The 18,014-nt window shown below is 56.0% G+C and overlaps 1 protein-coding gene across 1 annotated transcript in view; it reads left to right on the forward strand.

Annotated features, from left to right (window-relative positions):
* Positions 1 to 18,014, forward strand: part of KIF26A (kinesin family member 26A) — a 105,830-nt gene that overhangs the window by 77,443 nt on the left and 10,373 nt on the right. The window contains exons 6-13 of the mRNA XM_039913715.1: positions 7,059 to 7,274; positions 9,145 to 9,238; positions 9,731 to 9,993; positions 10,140 to 10,323; positions 11,030 to 11,189; positions 12,025 to 12,187; positions 14,268 to 16,385; positions 16,494 to 17,034. Coding sequence (XP_039769649.1) covers positions 7,059 to 7,274; positions 9,145 to 9,238; positions 9,731 to 9,993; positions 10,140 to 10,323; positions 11,030 to 11,189; positions 12,025 to 12,187; positions 14,268 to 16,385; positions 16,494 to 17,034 — 3,739 coding nt within the window. The remainder of the gene's footprint in view (positions 1 to 7,058; positions 7,275 to 9,144; positions 9,239 to 9,730; positions 9,994 to 10,139; positions 10,324 to 11,029; positions 11,190 to 12,024; positions 12,188 to 14,267; positions 16,386 to 16,493; positions 17,035 to 18,014) is intronic.

Consider the following 18,014-nt stretch of genomic DNA (forward strand, 5'->3'; position numbering starts at 1 on the left):
GGTTTAAGAAGGATGTGGTCCCAATTCGTTCATTCATTCAATCGTGTGTGCAGAGCACTGTACTAAGCGCTTGGGAGGGTATATTACAGCAACAAACAGACACATTGCCAGCCCACAACAAGCCGAGAAGGAGCATGGCCTAGTGGATAGAGCGTGGGCTCGGGAGTCAGAGGACCTAGTCGCTCTGTCACTTGCCTGCTTTGTGACCTTGGCCAAGTCACTTCACTTCTCAGTGCCTTCGTTCTCTTGTTCTCTCTCCTATTCAGACTGTGAGTCCTATGCGGGACAGGGATTGTGTCCAACCGATTTGACTTGTAAAATAATAATAATTGTGGTACTTGATAAGTGCTTACTCTATGGCTGAGCCTCAGTTACCTCATCTGAAAAAATGGGGATTAAGACTGTGAGCCTCATGTGGGACAACCTGATTACCCTGTATCTACCCCAGCGCTTAGAACAGTGCTCTGCACCTAGTAAGCGCTTAACAAATACCAGCACTGTTCTTATTATTATGTCAGGCACCGTTCTAAGCGCTGGGATAGGTACAAGATAATCGGGTTGGACACAGTCCCTGTCCCACATAGGACTCACGGTCTTAATCCTCATTTTACAGGTGAGGTGACTGAGGCCTAGAGAAGTGAAGTGACTTGTCCAGAGTGACACAGCAGACAAGTGGCAGGGCCGGGATTAGAGTCCGCTCTTTCTGACTCCCAGGCCTGTGCTCCATCTACTCTGATTACGAAGCTCTATCTGAGCTCTATCTGTGCGTCTCATCCACCCCAGTGTTTAAAACAGTGTTTGACATATAAGCACTTAACAAATACTATAAAAAATGGAAAAAAAAAGTGCTTGGGCCACTTCCAGGGGGAGGTGGGGCCCTGCGTTTGTGTGGCCGTGCGGCTTGTTGGCCGTGTGCTGGGGGAGGACGGGGGAAGCGTGGGCGGTGTGGAAGGGCCCCCCCCTCACGGGAAATAATCGGGCTGCGGTCCTAGGTTACTCACTTGCAGTTCCATCCAGGCAGCAGGTTGGCTCTGAGCTCGTTCGCTTTGTGGCCGAGTTGGGACGTTAAGAGATCACGCTGGGAAATGGGGAGTTGTCCAGGGGAAACGGAAAGGGGGAATTTGGCAGTGAGGGTGGAGGACTGGACGGGAGCTTCTTGCTGCCAGACCATGTGGGTTTTCGTGGGTCTCGCCATATCCCCGGTGTGAGATTCTGCCCGTCTTTGTCCAGGTGACCCCACGGCTGGGATCTTGGGGCTCTGGAAGGAGGTGAAAACAGTGGGATTTGGGGGCTTGACCTGTGACCACGTTTTCCCTTCTGGAGCTGACAGAAATTCAGACCCTCTGCCTATCCTCCTCCTGCTCTGTTCGAAGCCTCGGCCCCAGTGGCCAAGCATCCCATGAATAGCCCCGGTATTCTCTCCTATCGCCGCCACACCTAGCAAGCCAGTCGGTCAGCCCGTCAGTCAATCATATTTCCTGAGCATTTACAGTATGCACAGCACCGAAATAAACACTCGGGAGAGTAGACTATAACAGATACATTTCCTGCCCACAGTGAGCTTGCCATCTAGAGGGGAAGACAGAACTTAATATAAATAAAATTACAGATAAGTGATGTGGGGCTGGGAAGGGGGGATGAATAGAGGGAGCAAGTTAGGGTGACATAGAAGGGAGTGGGAAAAGAGGAAAGGAGGGCAGGGGGGTGGGGCGGGCTGCTCGGTGTGCACCTTCAGGTACCCTCCCAGTGGCGTCACTCCCAGATCCTGGACCCTTGCTGATCCTCCTTTCCCCATCCCTGGCAACACTGGACAGGGGACAAACAATTGGTGTTGCTCACCCACAGAGACCTGCATTGCACTGGTGCTAGGGAAATGCTGTTCTCTGATGCAGCCCAGTGGTGGGGGAAAGAGAACTGAGATTCAACCAACCCAAGGAAATTGTTCTTCCTCCCTGCTGGGGCAGGAGCTCAAGGAATCTTTCGCACAGAGTCTGGGGTGCTGGGTGGTCCATCCCAGGTCACTGGAGGGAGAGTCAGGGATGGAGAGGGGAACATTAAGGGTGTTGAATGGTCCATGCTGGGTCACTGGAGAGAGAATGGGGAGAGTTGGGGATGTTAGATGGTCTTTGTTGGAGTTCCTGAAGGAGAGTCAGGGTTGGAGTGGAGAGAGTTGGGGGTATTGGGGTCCATGTTGGACTACTGGACGGAGAGTCTTGGTTGGAGGGGGAGAGCTGGGGGTGTTGGATGGTCCATGCTGGGTCACTGGAGGGAGAGTCAGGGATGGAGAGCTTAGTACAGTGCTCTGCACATAGTAAGCGCTCCATAAATACTACTGAATGAATGAGAAGGGAGAATTAAGGTCATCGGATGGTCCAGGCCCTAAACATGAGGGCGGGTATTCAGGAGAACAACTAGCCCATGCTTCCTCCAAGTGTTCTGGTGCCCCTGTCAGAGATGGAGTCCTAGGCTGGGTGGATCTGGGGACTTCCAACGATGGGATGCGAGGACGGCAGATACATCCCTCAGGGGCTGATGTCCCCTTTATTACCACAGCCTGGTGTCTCTTAGTCATTGCTTGATTTCAATGTGATGATTGATTGATTGATTCCCCAAAGGAAGAAAGATCAAATAAGACCCCCGAGGCGAGGCTGCCCCTTTCGCTGCTTTTCTGTCCTGGAGCCGGCTAGGTCCAGCCCTCGGACTTTTGGGTCTGCCTCTCTTGGCTAGTTCCTTTCTCTGTGTCTCTCTGCCAGGATGTAGTTATCTTTTCATTCCCCTCTGCAGCCCTGACCTCCTCAGGATTTCCGCTCACAAACATTGCTGACCCTGGACGACAGCCCAGATGGGTCTCTGGAAAGATCGGCATTGGCGAGGCTGGGGGTCCGTGGGGTGGGGAGGGGGAGGAGGTGTGGCTGGGTGGTAGCGAGGAGACCACTCTGATTGATTATTTTGCACTCTCCTGGCCAGGACGCATGGCTCAGTGGGGTCAAACCTCCAGCTCTCTCCTCAGACCCCCCTGTGCCCCTCCCCTGGATCTGTTTTCCACCGGCTCTCCCCGACCACCTCTGGACTCCCACCTTCTTCTGGGGCCCTTAGTAGGAGTCACTTTGGTGATCTGAAGCTATGGAAATCACAAACTGTCCCCTTGAGGGTTTCTGAAGGGCATTAGTCCTTTGGGTTGGAGGGTGGCTAGGTGGGGAAAAAGGTGTATTTATTCAGTCATATTTTCTGAGTGCTTACTATGTGCAGAGCACTGTACTAATTGCTTGAGAGTACAAGAAGAAACAGACACATTCCCTGCCCGCAACGAGCTTACACTCTAAAGATGGGGAGACAGACACTGATAAAAATAAATCAATTATAGATACGTACAGAAATTGAAGCCAGAGGCTGAACGGAGGGTTTTGCATTAACCTGGGGTTTTACTTATCTGAATTTAGCCGCACCACCCCATTAACGTGAATAATCAAATGTCGGATGGAGAAATAGGGGAGAAGAATAGACCAACTGAGGGGATGTTGGTGAGTAGGACCAGTGTGAACAACCAGTGTTTGTGCGGGAGAACCTTGTGTTTCACCACAGAGGAGAGGCTTTAGACGGGGTCGGGGTTCAGCCTGAGTCGCCCCTCTGGTTATTCAGGGAGCCGTGGTCCAGGGACTGCCCAACTGGCCCCCTCCCCCCACTTTCCTCCTCTGACCTCCCCTCACCAAGGAATGAAAAATGAGGAAGCTAGAAAATTGTTTTGTGTCCCCCTGCCCGTCCCCACGGGGACGATAGACTGGGAAAGGAAATGTTCATTTATTTCCTCCAGCGTGCACTTCCCAGCCGCCTTTCCGTGGGCCAGGGGCCAGGGCGTGGGGGTGGGGGTGGGGGCTGGCGCGGCTGATGTCTAGGGTGAGGGGAGAAGGCTGGGACCACCTGGCATGGGGGAGATGGACAGACAGGAACATTAGAAGCACAGGAAGCATCTCTGCCAACTAAAAGAAATTTCTCATTCCCTTCAGTTCCAGCCCTGCATGAGGCTGTTGAGACACCAAGCACACCGTCATCTCCAGCCCCCACCCGCCTACCACATAATAATGATATAGATATTAGTTAAGCACTTAAGCTCGTTGTGAGCAGGGAATGTGTCTGTTATATTGTTATATTGAACTCTCATCCTTATATTGGGCTCTCCCAAGTGCTTATTAGAGTGCTCTACTCACAGTAAGTGCTCTGTAAATATGAATGACTAACTTCCTATGTGCCAAGCCATTAACTAAGCTCCGGTCCTCTTATTGAAGCCTTTGAGATCAGCAAGAGCTGTCAGAGGGCCACTAGTTTTTTCCAGTTATTTTCCAGAGAGCTGATTTTGCTTCTCAAGGAACGTCAGAATTGTGTATTCAACTCCTAGACTGTAAGCTCACTGTGGGCAGGGAATATGTCTTCTAACTCAGTTGTATTGTGTTCTCCCAAGAGCTTAGTACAGTGCTCTGCACATAGTAAGTGCTCAATAAATATGATTGATTGAGCGATTGATTTCCTATATTGCTCTCTAAACTTAGCCCTCACCCATCCTCTACATGTCTTTCCACACCTTGTGCATGCCTTCTCCCCAGTCAGTCAATCAATCAGTAGTATTTAGTGAGTAAGCTTGTTAGGGGCAGAGAACGTATCTACCAACTCTGTTATGTTGTACTCTCCCAAGCGCTCAGTACAATACTCTGCACACGGTAAGGACTAAATATAAATGCAATTGGTGGATTGATTGATTGACCTATTTGTGCCGAGTGCGGTATTGTTTGCCATGTGCAGAGCACTATTGAGGTGCCAAGCACACCCTTCTCCCTGGCCTCCACCGCCCCCCAACCACGTAATAATAATATTAGATATTAGGTAAGCACATAAGCTCTTAGTAGTGGGCTTCCCCTCCTTTCCTTTAACAGTGCTCTGGCTTTCCTTTCTCTCTGCACCCCTGTCCCCATGTTGGCTCCCCTGCACTGTTACCCTTTCCTTTCCAAGTCCTCTCAGCCCGGAATCAGGGGCTTAGCTTGGAGCTGGACCGAGGCTGGATTGGGCTACCCCGAGCAGGTTGCAGCAGAGATGGAGGATGGGTAGGTTTGTGGGTGGGGAAGAGTCTCAGACCCTCTCCAAGCCTCCTCCCCATCTCTGCCTTCACACCCCCTCAAAGTCCCTTCTGCCGCTATCTGCCCTCCCCGCATCCCTCTCTAGTCCAGCCTGGGGCCCCTGTGCTCGTAGATCTCTATCCTTTAAGAACTTGATCTCTCTCCTCCCTCAGGCCAACAGCACTTATGTACACATCCCTAATTTATTTTAATGTCTGTTTCTCCCTCTAGACTTACAGAGCTCACGGTCAGGGAACGTGTCTACTAACTCTATCGTATTGAACGCTCTCAACTCCTTAGTAGAGTGTTCTGCGCACAGTAAGCACGCAATAAATGTCGTTGATTGATTGATCATATGACTCTCTGGCCCAGGGAGTCAAGCCTGCTGGGTACAGAAGGGGTTGGGTGGCGTCAGCAGCAGTGAGCCCCACTGTGTTGGAGCGCAAACCGCTAGCAAAAAAGTGGAATTTTTGGCTGTCCCACAAAGTCGGCCAAGGGCTTGCTCCAGTTGGGATTTGCCCATAAGCAGCAGCCCCAAGTGCCGTTGCGAGGTTCCTTCAGAGCAGGCAGCCTGCTCCATCTCTCCTCGGACCAGCTTCTCTTCTGAGCCCTGAGAGGAATATGGAAGAGGGGTTTTGAAATACGTCTGCTGACCCGAGCCTGTGGAGGGGGAGGATAATAATAATTATGGTATTTCTTAAGTGCTTACTATGTGCCAGGCACCGCACTATTTCCTGGGGTGGATACAAGCGAATCAGGTTGGACACAGTCCCTGTCCCATATGGGGCTCACAGTCTCAAATTTAGAGATGAGATAACTGAGGCCCAGAGAAGTTGAGAGAATTGCCCAAGGTCAAAAGGCAGACAAGTGGCGGAGCCGGGATTAGAACCCATGACCTTCTGACTCCCAGGCCCGTGCTCGATCCACTGTGCCATGCTGCTTCGCACTACGCCATGGGGCTTTCCAGTCAGCAGGTGTGTTTGGGAAGGGGTGGAGAGAGGAGTGCCTCAGTAGCGTTTGGCCTCTTCAATTCCTGGTACCAGTATGTGGGTGTCAAGGGAGGTCAGGTTCTGAAAGGTGGGGACAGCTAAAAAGAGCGGGCAGACCCACGTTCAGATGGAAGAGAGTTTTGGGGTTTTAAATCTTACCCCCTGCCCTGGGAGACGAAGGCAGGGGTCTGGGCGGGAAGTCGAGGATTTCTTTGGCAGACTGTTCCCAGTCACAGCCAGGGTGCTTTTTAAACAGGTAGTCAGGGGAAATCTAGGGACAAGGAGCAAAAAGTTAGGGAAGAGACCCACGGATGAACGAACCATGCTGGGACACTCACGAGAAAGTGCTTCACTTCTCTGTGCCTCGGTCACCTCATCTGTAACATGGAGATTAGGACTGTGAGCCCCAAATGGGACAGGGACTGGGTCCAACGTGATTTGCTTATATCAACCTCAGTGTTTATTATAGTGCCTGGCACATAGTAAGTGCTTAACATATATCACAAAAGCAAAAAGAAGCAGCGTGGCTCAGTGGAAAGAGCGCGGGCTTTGGAGTCAGAGGTCATGGGTTCGAATCCCAGCTCTGCCACTTGTCAGCTGTGTGACTGTGGGCAAGTCACTTAACTTCTCTGTGCCTCAGTTACCTCATCTGCAAAATGGGGATTAAGACTGTGAGCCCCACGTGGGACAACCTGATTCCCCTGTGTCTACCCCAGCACTTAGAACAGGGCTCTGCACATAGTAAGCGTTAACAAATACCGACATTATTAAAAAACAAAGAGTTCTTCACCATTCCTAGGGCCCTATTCTTGGTTGTTGCTCCCAAGGGCAGTTCAGAGGCTCACTATCCCTCATGCCTCTCCCCACCCATCAGCATAGGGGAGATCCCATCAGCCGGGGTGGCGGGGAGGTCTGGCGCCTGTGCCACCGGCAGTGATGCCACTTTGGGCTGGATTTCCTCCAGGTAAAGGTGATGGTGAGGATCTGCCCTTCTGAAGGAGCGGCCAACTCGTCCGAGTCCATGTCCTTCCTGAAGGTGGATCCCCGGCGGAAGCAGATCACCCTCTCCGAGCCAGCGGCCAATGGGCCTTCCGGAGCCGGACCCCGGAGGACCGCGGCCATCACCGCCGTCCCAAAGATGTTTGCCTTCGATGCTGTGTTTCCTCAGGACGCATCTCAGGTACAGCTGCCTCCCTCCCCGGAGCCCCGGAAAATGGCACCACCTGGGCTGGGCTCCAAGAGTCCTGGTTTTGAGCCCCTGTTTTGCCATTGGCCTGCTGTGAGAGGTAAAACATGGCAAGTGAGTCACACTTAGCCCTTCTGGGCTTGGGGTCACCATCTGTAAAATGGGCGGAATGATCTCCGCCTTTTCCTGACTCTTAAGAATGGCGTGAGGACAGATTGAGGTAATGAATGGGAAAACACTTTGGCTAAATAACAGGCAAAAAATAGACTCAAGGAATTATCACCGGTTGGTTGGTTCTTTAACCTTTGAGGTACTTCCGCGGTCAGTGCCCAGGAAGTCAGCCGACTCGGAAAGCCTACCTCTCCAGGACCTGCGGGCAAGTAGAGAGGCAGGAAGCCACAGGACTGGCTCAAGAGACCCCCCCCCCCAGGGCACTGTGGAACTCTTACTACTAAGACCGGTGACGTCCATATAGAACACCAGGCAGGCATTAGAAGCTTTGTTAATTTTGGGGGGGCCTAGGAGACCGCTAGGAATGCTTTGGAAGGAGACCCTGCAATGGTCTGCCCTCACTGTTCAGCTGGAAAATGAGACTGAAATAGAAACTTTGTCACATATCATTTCTTCAAGTCCTAATTGAGAGCTGTCCCAGTGAATCACCCGGGTCCTTTCCAAGCTCAGAGAAGCATGGCATAGAGGATGGAGCACGGGCATGAGAGTCCGAAGGTCACGGTCTCTAAGCCCGGCTCCATCACTTGTCTGCTGTGTGACCTTGGGCAAGTCACTTAACTTCTTGGTGCCTCAGTTACCTCATCTGTAAAATGGGGATGAAGACTGTGAGCCTCACGTGGGACAACCTAATTCCTCTGTATCTACCCCAGTGCTTAGAACAGTGCTTGGCACATAGTAAGCGCTTAACAAATACCAACATTATTATTATTATTCTCTGCGCCTCAGTTGCCGCATCTGGAAAATGGCGATTGAGACTGTGAGTCCAATGTGGGACGGGGTCTGTGTCACCGCTTAGTATGGTGCCTGACACATAGTAAGCACTTAACAAATACCGTAATAATAATTATTATTATTATTCTGCCTGCCTCCCTAGAGGTCTGCAAGGCCCCTGAGGCGGGAGGCCGAGCTCTGCCCATGAGCTCCAGTCCACCCCGCAGGTTCTGGGCTGAAGCCGGGTTCATAAGGGAATATTCGCCTGATGATGATTGAGAAGCAATTATCCTGACAGAGGCTAGGACCCCTGGGACCCGTGGATGTGAGCCCACTCTTAAATCACATTGAAACAGTGATGCCAACGGTACCCAGTCTGAGCTGGGCTCTCAGAGATGATGCCAAGCTTCTTGAAGTGGGCAATTCAATATTCCGCATATGGTGGCCATACATTCATTCGATCGTATTTATTGAGCACTTACTGTGTTCAGAGTACTGTACTAAGTGCTTGGAAAGTACATTTCAGCAACAAAGAGAGACGATCCCTGCCCACGGTGTGCTCACAGTCTAGAAGTGTGTAGTACAGTTCAGTGGACCCAGTGTCATTCTTTGTCTTTCCCTCTGGACCGTAAGCTCATTGTGGCCGGGCGAACGCGCCTACCCACTTTGTTGTATCGTGCTCTCCCAAGTGCTTGGTGCGGAGTTCGGTACACATTAAGTGCTCGATAGATACATTTGATTGACTGATGCTCTGCACACACAGGCATTCGGTACAGTGCTCAGCACTGGGTAGGTGCTTGGTCAATCCTGGTGATGAAGAGGGTGGGAATCCTTGCAGGGTTCTTCCTCCGGTTTTGGATTTCCCATCTGATCCCCAGCCAGAGAGTGTTGCAGGGCTGAGCGTCCCACTTCTCTCTTCCAGGCCGAGGTGTGCTCGGGCACGGTGGCCGAAGTCATCCAGTCTGTCGTGAACGGGGCCGACGGCTGCATCTTCTGCTTCGGCCAGGTCAAGCTCGGTGAGCTCCCAGGGCGTATAGAGGTGTTGTCTAACTGGTGCAGTATAGCCACTGGAGCACCTAGTTTCTCTTTCGTACTCTCCCAGATGCTTAGTACAGTGCTCTGCGCATAGAAAGCGTTCAATAACTGCTATTCATTGATTGGTGGATTCCAAGCCACTCGCTCCCAGCATGATAAACCCAGAGCGTGTGGCTAAAGGAGACCCTCACGGATGACGGGTCATCCCTCCCGGTTGTTGCCATCTGTGGTGGAGCCCTAGGTTCAGATCGGGGACCAGAGAAGGGCAATTTCAGGGGGCTGTTGGGGAATGAGGTGCTGGGATGGAAGAGTTGAATGCTCATGCGGGTTTGGGGATGACCTAGAGTTGGCCAGAGTTTTCCTGGGTTGCAGTGTGATGGCATTCGCTCGAGGATACCCCCGGCACCCCTAGGGTGGGGCGGCGGCACCTAGCCCATCGAGGGCCACTGCCAGCCCCGGCCGTGCCCCCACAGGTAAATCCTACACCATGTTCGGGAGAGATGCCTCCACCCAGACCCTGGGTATCGTGCCCTGTGCCATCTCCTGGCTCTTCAAGCTGACCCACGAGCGCAAGGAGAAGACTGGGGCCCGTTTTTCCATCCGTGTCTCCGCCGTGGAGATCAGTGGCAAAGACGAAACCCTGAAGGACTTGTTGGCGGACGTCGCCAGTGGCAGTCTGCAGGATGGCCAGTGCCCGGGGGTCTACCTCCGCGAGGACCCCGTCTGTGGGACGCAGGTACGTGCTCACCCCTCCCCTGCCCCGGTAGGGTCTGATGGCTTCCAGACCCCAGGGGCTGACCCCTAAAGGAGCCAGACTGCCGGTCCATAATTAGCACTCCCCCTGGACCACCCTCCTGACCCCTGCCATCTCGTTCGCCTCAGCTCCAAAACCAAAGCGAGCTCCGGGCCCCGACGGCAGAGAAGGCCGCTCTGTTCCTGGACGCTGCACTGGCCGCCCGGAGCACCAGCCGACCAGACTGTGATGAGGAGGACAGGAGGAACTCTCACATGCTCTTCACCCTCCATATCTACCAGTACCGCATGGAGAAAAACAGCAAAGGAGGAAGTAAGGACATAGTAGGGCGAGTGGAGCCACTCCTGGATCATCCCCATAGCCCATCCAGTCCAGGACTCTGTCTCCAGCTTGGAGAAACTTTGTTAGTGGCTCTCCTGGACACCCACCCTCGTAGTTGGGGCCAAACCATCTGACACCCCTAACATTCCCCTCTCCATCCCCAACTATCCCTCTATTAACCCATCATGGAGCATCCCACATCCCTAACTCTCCCTCCAGTGACCCAGCATGGGCCAACCAACATCCCTATCTCTCCCTTCTCCAACCCCGACTCTCTCCCTCTGGTGACCCAGCGTGGTCCCAACAACACCCCTAGCTCTCCCCTTTCCATCCATGTCTCTCTTTCCGGGGACCCGACGTGGACTGTTCATCCCTGCATTTATTTAAATAAACTTTGTCGGCATTTCTGGTTGCACTGCTCTCTGCACAGAGTGTATGTGCTCACCCCCGGCTGGGCAAAGAAGTGTCTCCTTGTGACTCTCCTGAAGCATCCCCACTCTAGCTCCTACGGTGTCCCTCTCCCCGTCGGCCAGGGATTTGCCGGGTTTTCCCTGCAGGCCTCGCTGGTGAATTCTGCTACATTCACATCCTGTTGCTGTATTTAGGCCCTTCGACTGGGTTGTCAGCATTCCGTCATAGTGGCATCTCTGACCCCCGCCGGGCGCTTGCGAACTCTTGACCGTGTTTTCGGTTCCAGTGTCTGGGGGCCGCAGCCGCTTGCATCTCATCGACCTGGGCAGCTGTGAGAAAGTGCTGAGCAAGAGTCGAGACCCCGGAGGCTCCCTGTGCCTGTCTCTGTCCGCCCTGGGCAACGTCATCTTGGCCTTGATCAACGGGGCTAAACATGTGCCATACAAGTAAGCGATATTGCTATCTCTCGCGTGGTCAGTCGGCCAGAAGCCATGTCTAATTTCCACCGGGGTATTCTTTCCCAGTGCTTAGTACCGCGCTCTGCACACAGTAAGCACTTTATGAATACTATTATTACTACAGCGCGGCCTAGTGAAAAGAGCACGGATCCGGGAGTCAGAGGACGTAGGTTCTAATCCCGGCTCTGCCACAGATCTGCTGTGTGATCTCTGGGCCTCAGTATCTTCATCTGTAAAATGGAGATTAAAACTGCGAGCCCCGTGTGGGGCAGGGACTGTGTCCAACTTGATTACCTTGTATCTACCCCAGTGCTTAGAACGGGGCTTGGCATATAGTAAACACTTAACGAGTACCATTATTGCTATGATTATTATTATTACAGCCAAGGGCCCCAGCCCAGGAGTTGCTGGTGTCAGGTCTCGCCACGTTACCGTGACCTCTGCTTGGCTGAAAAGTGGTGGGGTGGGTTGCTATTGAAGAAGTGCGTATGTGTTTGTGGGAGTTCCCGTGCGTCCGCGTACTTGCGTGTGTTGGGCTTTTTGGGTATTTGCGGATAAGCGATTGTGTATGGGACTGTGCTCCTCCCGCCATAGCACCCTGTCGTATCCACTTCCACGCACCGATTTGCCTGGACTGGTGACACAGGAGCCGGGCACCTGGATGGCGGGAGGATGCGGGGTCAGGGTTCCAACGCCCGGGGGTCTTTCTGAGGAACCCAGGTTCTTGAAGGGGCAGGGTCTTGGAGGGCCAGGTCCGGGAGCTAGAGGGAAGGGCAGGTGTGGGGGAAGGGTGCCCCAGCCCCTGCTGCCGCCGCCCCCGCAGGGACAACAAGCTGACGATGCTGCTGCGAGAATCTCTGGGAAACATCAACTGCCGGACCACCATGATCGCTCACCTCTCTGACTCCCCCGCCCTCTACGCCGAGACCCTCACCACCGCGCAGCTCGCCTCACGCATCCACCGGCTCAGGAAGAAGAAATCCAAGGTCGGTGTCGCGGGGTCGGGGTTGGGGTCCCAGAGTCTCGGGGCTGTGGGGGACATGATCGTAAACCAGTCCCAGGGTACTAGGGTGGACCAGAGGATCTCTCCATCCCCAAAGGCTTCACACTATGCTGGAAACCTGTGTGCAGAGCACTGTACTGAATGTCTTCCACGTGCAGAGCACTGTCCTAAGTGTTTTCTATGTGCAAAGTGTTTTACTGGATGGCTTGTGTGGGGGGGGGGCACTCTGTTGGGTTCCTTCTATGTGCATAAGACTGTGCTGGGTGCCTCTGTGTACGGAGCATTTCACTGAGTAACTAATTGGTGCAGGGCCCTGTGTTATTTATTCAATCGTATTAAGCACGTACTCTGTGCAGAGTGCTGTACTGAAAAGCCTACTTTGTGCAGAGTTCTGTGCTGGGTGCTTAGGAGATTTAAATAAAAGGGAAAAAAATCTTCCAAGAGTTTACAATCTAACATGGAAGGAGGCAGATGTACATTATTTATCAGTCGGAGGAGCAGGAGGAAAAACAAGGGTACCCCTGAAATAGTAAGAAGAAAGCAAAATGGATAGGGGAATGAATAAGTGAGGTAGACAGATCAATAGTTACGTCAGTGTTTTAGGAGGATTTTGGGATGATGTGATCCAGGGTGGTGAAATTTAATAAAGGAAGACATCCTGGAGGAGGTGGGCTTTCAGGAGGGGTGATCTGGCAGATTTGAGAAGGGAGGCAGTCCTGGCATCTGGGGATCAGCAATGGGCAGGGGATGGGAGAGTCGAGAGGGTTAGTCTGAGAGGAAGAGAAGGTTCGTCTGGGAGGAGTGCGGGGCTCCAGAGAGTTGGGTTGTAGGGGGGAAAAGAGGGTGGCCATGGCGGGAAAGAGCTGGAAGAGAGGCCGGAAGGCAGTGGACGGGAGAGAGGCCGGAAGGCAGCGGACAGGAGAAAGACCAGAAGCCAATGAGCGGGAGAAAAGCCAGAAGCTAGTGAAGGGAATGAGGCTGGAGGCCAGTGGTCAGGTTAGAGGGGGAAACCAATGGATAGGAATGAGGCTAGAAACCAGTGGCAGAGGTCAGAGAGCAGGAGAGTTACCGGAGGTCTGTAGCAGAAATGAGTCTGGAAACTAGTTTTCAGCAGATTGGTAGAAGCCAGTAGACAGGAGAGAGGTGGAAATAATAAGAACGATAATAATAATAATGATAATTGTGGTATTTGTTAAGAGTTTATTATATGCCAGACACTGTACTAAGAGCTGGGGTAGGTACAGTTAATCAGGTTGGAAGCAATCCACATCCCCGATGGACCTCATAGTCTAAATCCCCATTTTACAGCTGAGGAAACTGAGGCACAGAGCAGTGAAGTGATTTACCCAAAGTCACCCAGCAGACAAGTGGCAGGTCTGGGATTCGAACCCAGATCTTCTGACTCCCAGGTCCTTACTCTTTCCGGTAAGGCTACACTGGGTTTGAAGACTGTGAGCCCCTTATGGGATGGGGACTGAGTCCAACCTGATTAACTTGTGTCTACCCCAGCGTTTAGTACAGTGCCTGGCACGAAGTAATTGCAGCATGGCTCAGTGGAAAGAGCCCGGGCTTGGGAGTCAGAGGTCAAGGGTTCTAATCCCGGCTCTGCCGCTTGCCAGCTGGGTGACTTCGGGCAAGTCACTTAACTTCTCTGTGCCTCAGATACCTCATCTGTAAAATGGGGATTAAAACTGTGAGCCCCACGTGGGACAATCTGATCACCCTGTATCCCCGCAGCGCTTAGAACAGTGCTTTGCACATAGTAAGCGCTTAACAAATACCACCTTTATTATTATTATTATTATTATTATTAAATGCTTAACCAATACCATAGAAAAAACCAAAAAACTGGAGGAGAGAAGCCAGAAGCTAGTGGCAAAAATGAGATTGGAAGTCAGCGGATAGGAGAGGAGCCCTCTCTGAGGGGCCTAGGGCAGCAGGAGCAGGGTGGACGGGGGATCTCCCCCAGCGGGGTGACAGATAGAGGCCCTTTTGGGCGACCCGTCCCACAGTTGGGCCGGGTCAGAGAACGCCTCCAAAACTCCTGGCTCGTGTCTCTCCAGTCGGCGTCCAGCTCTTCGGGCGGGGAGAGTTCCTGCGAGGAAGGCCGTGTCCGCCGGCCCCCGCACCTCAGGCCCTTCCACGCTCGGGCGGTGACCCTGGACCCCGGCCTCCCGGCGCTGACCCTCTCCGGCGACCCAGACTACTCTTCCAGCAGCGAGCAGTCCTGCGACACCGTCATCTACGTGGGGCCCGGCGGGGCGGCCCTGTCCGACCGCGAGCTCACGGACAACGAGGGCCCTCCGGACTTCGTGCCCATCATCCCCTCGCTCAACCGGAAGAGGAGCCGGGACCCCCCGCCTCCGCCACGCTCCGACCGGGACCACTTCAAATGCAACACGTTTGCCGAGCTGCAGGAGCGGCTGGAGTGCATCGACGGCAGCGAGGAGCCGGCGGCGTTCGCCGGGGCCGGAGAGACGTCCGTCCCCTCTCCTCTGGCTGCCGGGAGGAGGCCCGGGACGGCATCTCCCAAGAAGGGGCCCGGGTCGCACCCTGCCACCCCCCGGCCCTGCGGGGGCCCTGAGTCGGGGCCGTCCAAGGGAGAGTGGAGGAAGGTGGACTCCGGCCCGGAGGGGACAGGAGAAAATGGGGTGACCGGGGGTCTGATCGCTCTGGAACTGAAGGACAGAGCGTCCTGCGGGCGGGGCCCCCCGCCCGGCCCGGGCCCCCCGCCCCCCCCGCAGAAGGACGCGGGCTTGCCTGAGGATACGTCACCGGAGGCCGACGGCGGTGGCGGCGGTCCGGTCCGGACCCCACCCGTGGGCATGAGCCAGCAGCCCCTTGGTCAGCAGGCGAGAGGACGAGGCGCGGAGCCGTCCGCGGCCGGGGCCGTCGATGTCCGCAGCCTGCGCGGGGCGAGCCTGGACCGGGACATCCTGACCACCACGGTGACGCTGCAACAGCCGGTGGAGCTGAATGGCGAGGACGAGCTGGTGTTCACCCTGGTGGAGGAGTTGTCCATCCGAAGCCTGGTGTCCAGCCGCCGGCCCGCCAGCCTCATCAGCTTCAGCAGCGACTGCTCGCTGCAGGCGCTGGCCTCGGGCTCCAGGCCGGTCAGCATCATCAGCAGCATCAACGACGAGTTCGACGCCTACACGGCGCAGGCCGCCGCGGCCACCGCCGGGACCAGTCTGGACATCGAGGTCTCCGTCGGGGTCGGGGGCAGCCGGCGTTCCTCCATCAGCTCCTGGCTGAGTGACGTCAGCCTCGGCCCAGGCCCGGCGGGGGAGGCTCGGGGGTCCTCGGGCTGCCCCCAGCTCGAGGGTCCTCTCACGCAGGGCCCGTCCGGCAGTCCCCTGACCCCGGAATGCTCGCCCACAGATGACCGTAGCCTGTGCACCCTCGAGCCGGGCGCGGAGGGCCCTGGGACCCTACCTTCCCCCGTGCGGACCCCAGGGAGAATCCCGTGTGGGCCCCCGCACAGTGGGAGCCTCCACCGCAGCCTCCCACGCGGGGCTCCCCTCTCCCCCGACGGCCCATTTGGGGACCCGTGGCTGGCTCGGGAGGACGACTCGGGGGACGGCGCAGGCGCCGGCCGCAGGGCTCGGGGGGAGGGCGGGGGTGGCGCCCGCCGGATGGCCTGCTCCCCGCTGGTCTCTGCTGGACCGCAGAGGGTCGTGGATGGCTGCGAGACGTCAGGCCGGGCCGCCGCGGGGGAACCGGGGTCAGCGGGGCCGGGGGTCGGCCTCCAACACGGGCAGAGGGCCGGGCCGCCCCAGGACCGGGGAGCCTGCCCGATCTGGGGGGCCGGAGCGGAGGCGGATGCCACCTGGGCCGCCGGCAGCCCACGGGGGTCCGGGGCCAAGAGGAACGGCCGCCAGAAGACCAGCCTCCTTCCGCGACCCGGCGGGACCGGACCACCCGCCCCGCCCGTCCGCAAGTCCAGCCTGGAACCCAAGCCTGGGTCAGCTGAGCCCCCCCGGGCGACGGCCCCCGGCCCCTGGGCGGAGGAAGAGGTCGACGTGCGACCCCGGGCTGGGGCCGGTGACCTCAAGGGCCCGAGGGCCACTTCGAGTCTGAAGGGGCGGACGGCCCGGAGCGAGTCCGCCCTCCCGCCGCGTGGCGGGGGCTCCACCCCGGCCCTGGAACGCTGCGACAGCCTGTTGTCCCTCGGGGGCCGGGCCGGCGGGGGTGGGAGAGCCGGGCGGTCCGTGCCTCGGCTAGGGGTGCCCTCCGCCCCGCCGGCCCCACCTCCGCCGCCACCCCCGGCCCCCGGCCGGCCTGCCCAGGCCCGGCCCGGCCCCAAGCTACCTTCTGCCGGCGGCAAGAGCCGCAGCCTTCCCGCCGGCGGGGCCAGGACCCTCGGACCCGCGGCCAAGCCGCCGGTGCCGTCGGGGGGCAAGAGCCCCGGGACGCCTCCGGGCGGGAAGGGCTGTGGCGGCAAGCCGGGCCGGGGCACCGTGATGGGCACCAGGCAGGCCCTGAGGGCGGCCCACAGCCGGGTGAACGAGCTGGCCTCGGGTGCCGGCGGGCGGGGTGAGCTCACCCTGCCCTCGCCCTACAGCAAGATCACGGCGCCCCGCCGCCCGCAGCGCCACAGCAGCGGGCACGGCAGCGACAACAGCAGCGTGCTGAGCGGCGAGCTGCCCCCGGCCATGGGCAGGACCGCGCTCTTCTATCACAGCGGCGGCAGCAGCGGCTACGAGAGCATGATCCGGGACAGCGAGACCACCGGCAGTGCCTCCTCCACCCACGACTCCATGAGCGAGAGCGGCCTGTCCTCCACCGGACGGGTCCGCAGCCTCAAGTCACCTAAGAAGAGGTCCACAGGTACCAGCCCACCTCCCCTCGTCACCCTTATCCCCCTCCCTGCTGACCTATCCCGTGCCGCCCTGCCCTTCCACCGCTCCCTTTCCCCTCCGGAAACAGCTCCGGGTCCTATATGGCTTTCTCTAGACTGTAAGCTCATTAATAATAATAACAGTAATAACGACGGTCGCGGTATTCGTAAAGTCCTTACTATGTTCCAGGCACTCTACTAAGCACTGGATGCAACCAAAGGGCTCTCGGTCTTAATCCCCATTTTCCAGATGAGGTAACGGAGGGTCGGAGAGGTGACACGCCCAAGGTCACGTAGTAGACAAGTGGCGGAGCCGGAATTAGAACCCCGGTCCTTCTGACTCCCAGGTCCGTGCTCTATGCACTAGGCCGTGGTTTGTGGACAGAGGACGTGTCAGTCAACTCTGCTGTATTGTTCTCTCACAGGTGCTTAGCACAGTGCTTCTTGTGGCTGCACCTCTTTCGGAGCAAAAGCAAAACTCCGGGGAAAGGCATATCAGAAACCACGTGAGGTTTAGGGAGGAGAAGTGTTTATGACCATTGGAGTCTGTGGTGGATGAGCCTGTTGGCATTTCAATACCTTCTGATTTTTTTTATATCGTTTGTTAAGCTCTTACTGTGTGCTAAGCACTGTATTAAGCACTGGAGTAGATATAAGTTAATCAGGTTGGTTAAGGTCCATGTCCCATATGCGGCTCACAGCTTGCCCAAGGCCACACAGCAGACAAATGGTAGAGACGGGATTCGAACCTGCGTCCTCTGACTCACAGGCCCGTGCTCTTTCCACCGGGCCAAGCTGCGTTTCTGAGTCTGGTATTAAATCACAAACAAGTGGGAGGGAAAGCAGAACTTTCTTGCAAGGAACAGGACGGGGGGAGGCATGCAGTCGGAACCGACTCTAGGAAAATCTGGAGGAAAAGGGGGTCTTTGGGAGGGACGCTGCTGGACCCAGGTCCGCCCGGGGGCCCCTC

The sequence above is a fragment of the Ornithorhynchus anatinus genome, chromosome 1, assembly GCF_004115215.2.
Source record: "Ornithorhynchus anatinus isolate Pmale09 chromosome 1, mOrnAna1.pri.v4, whole genome shotgun sequence".
Lineage (NCBI taxonomy): Eukaryota > Metazoa > Chordata > Mammalia > Monotremata > Ornithorhynchidae > Ornithorhynchus > Ornithorhynchus anatinus.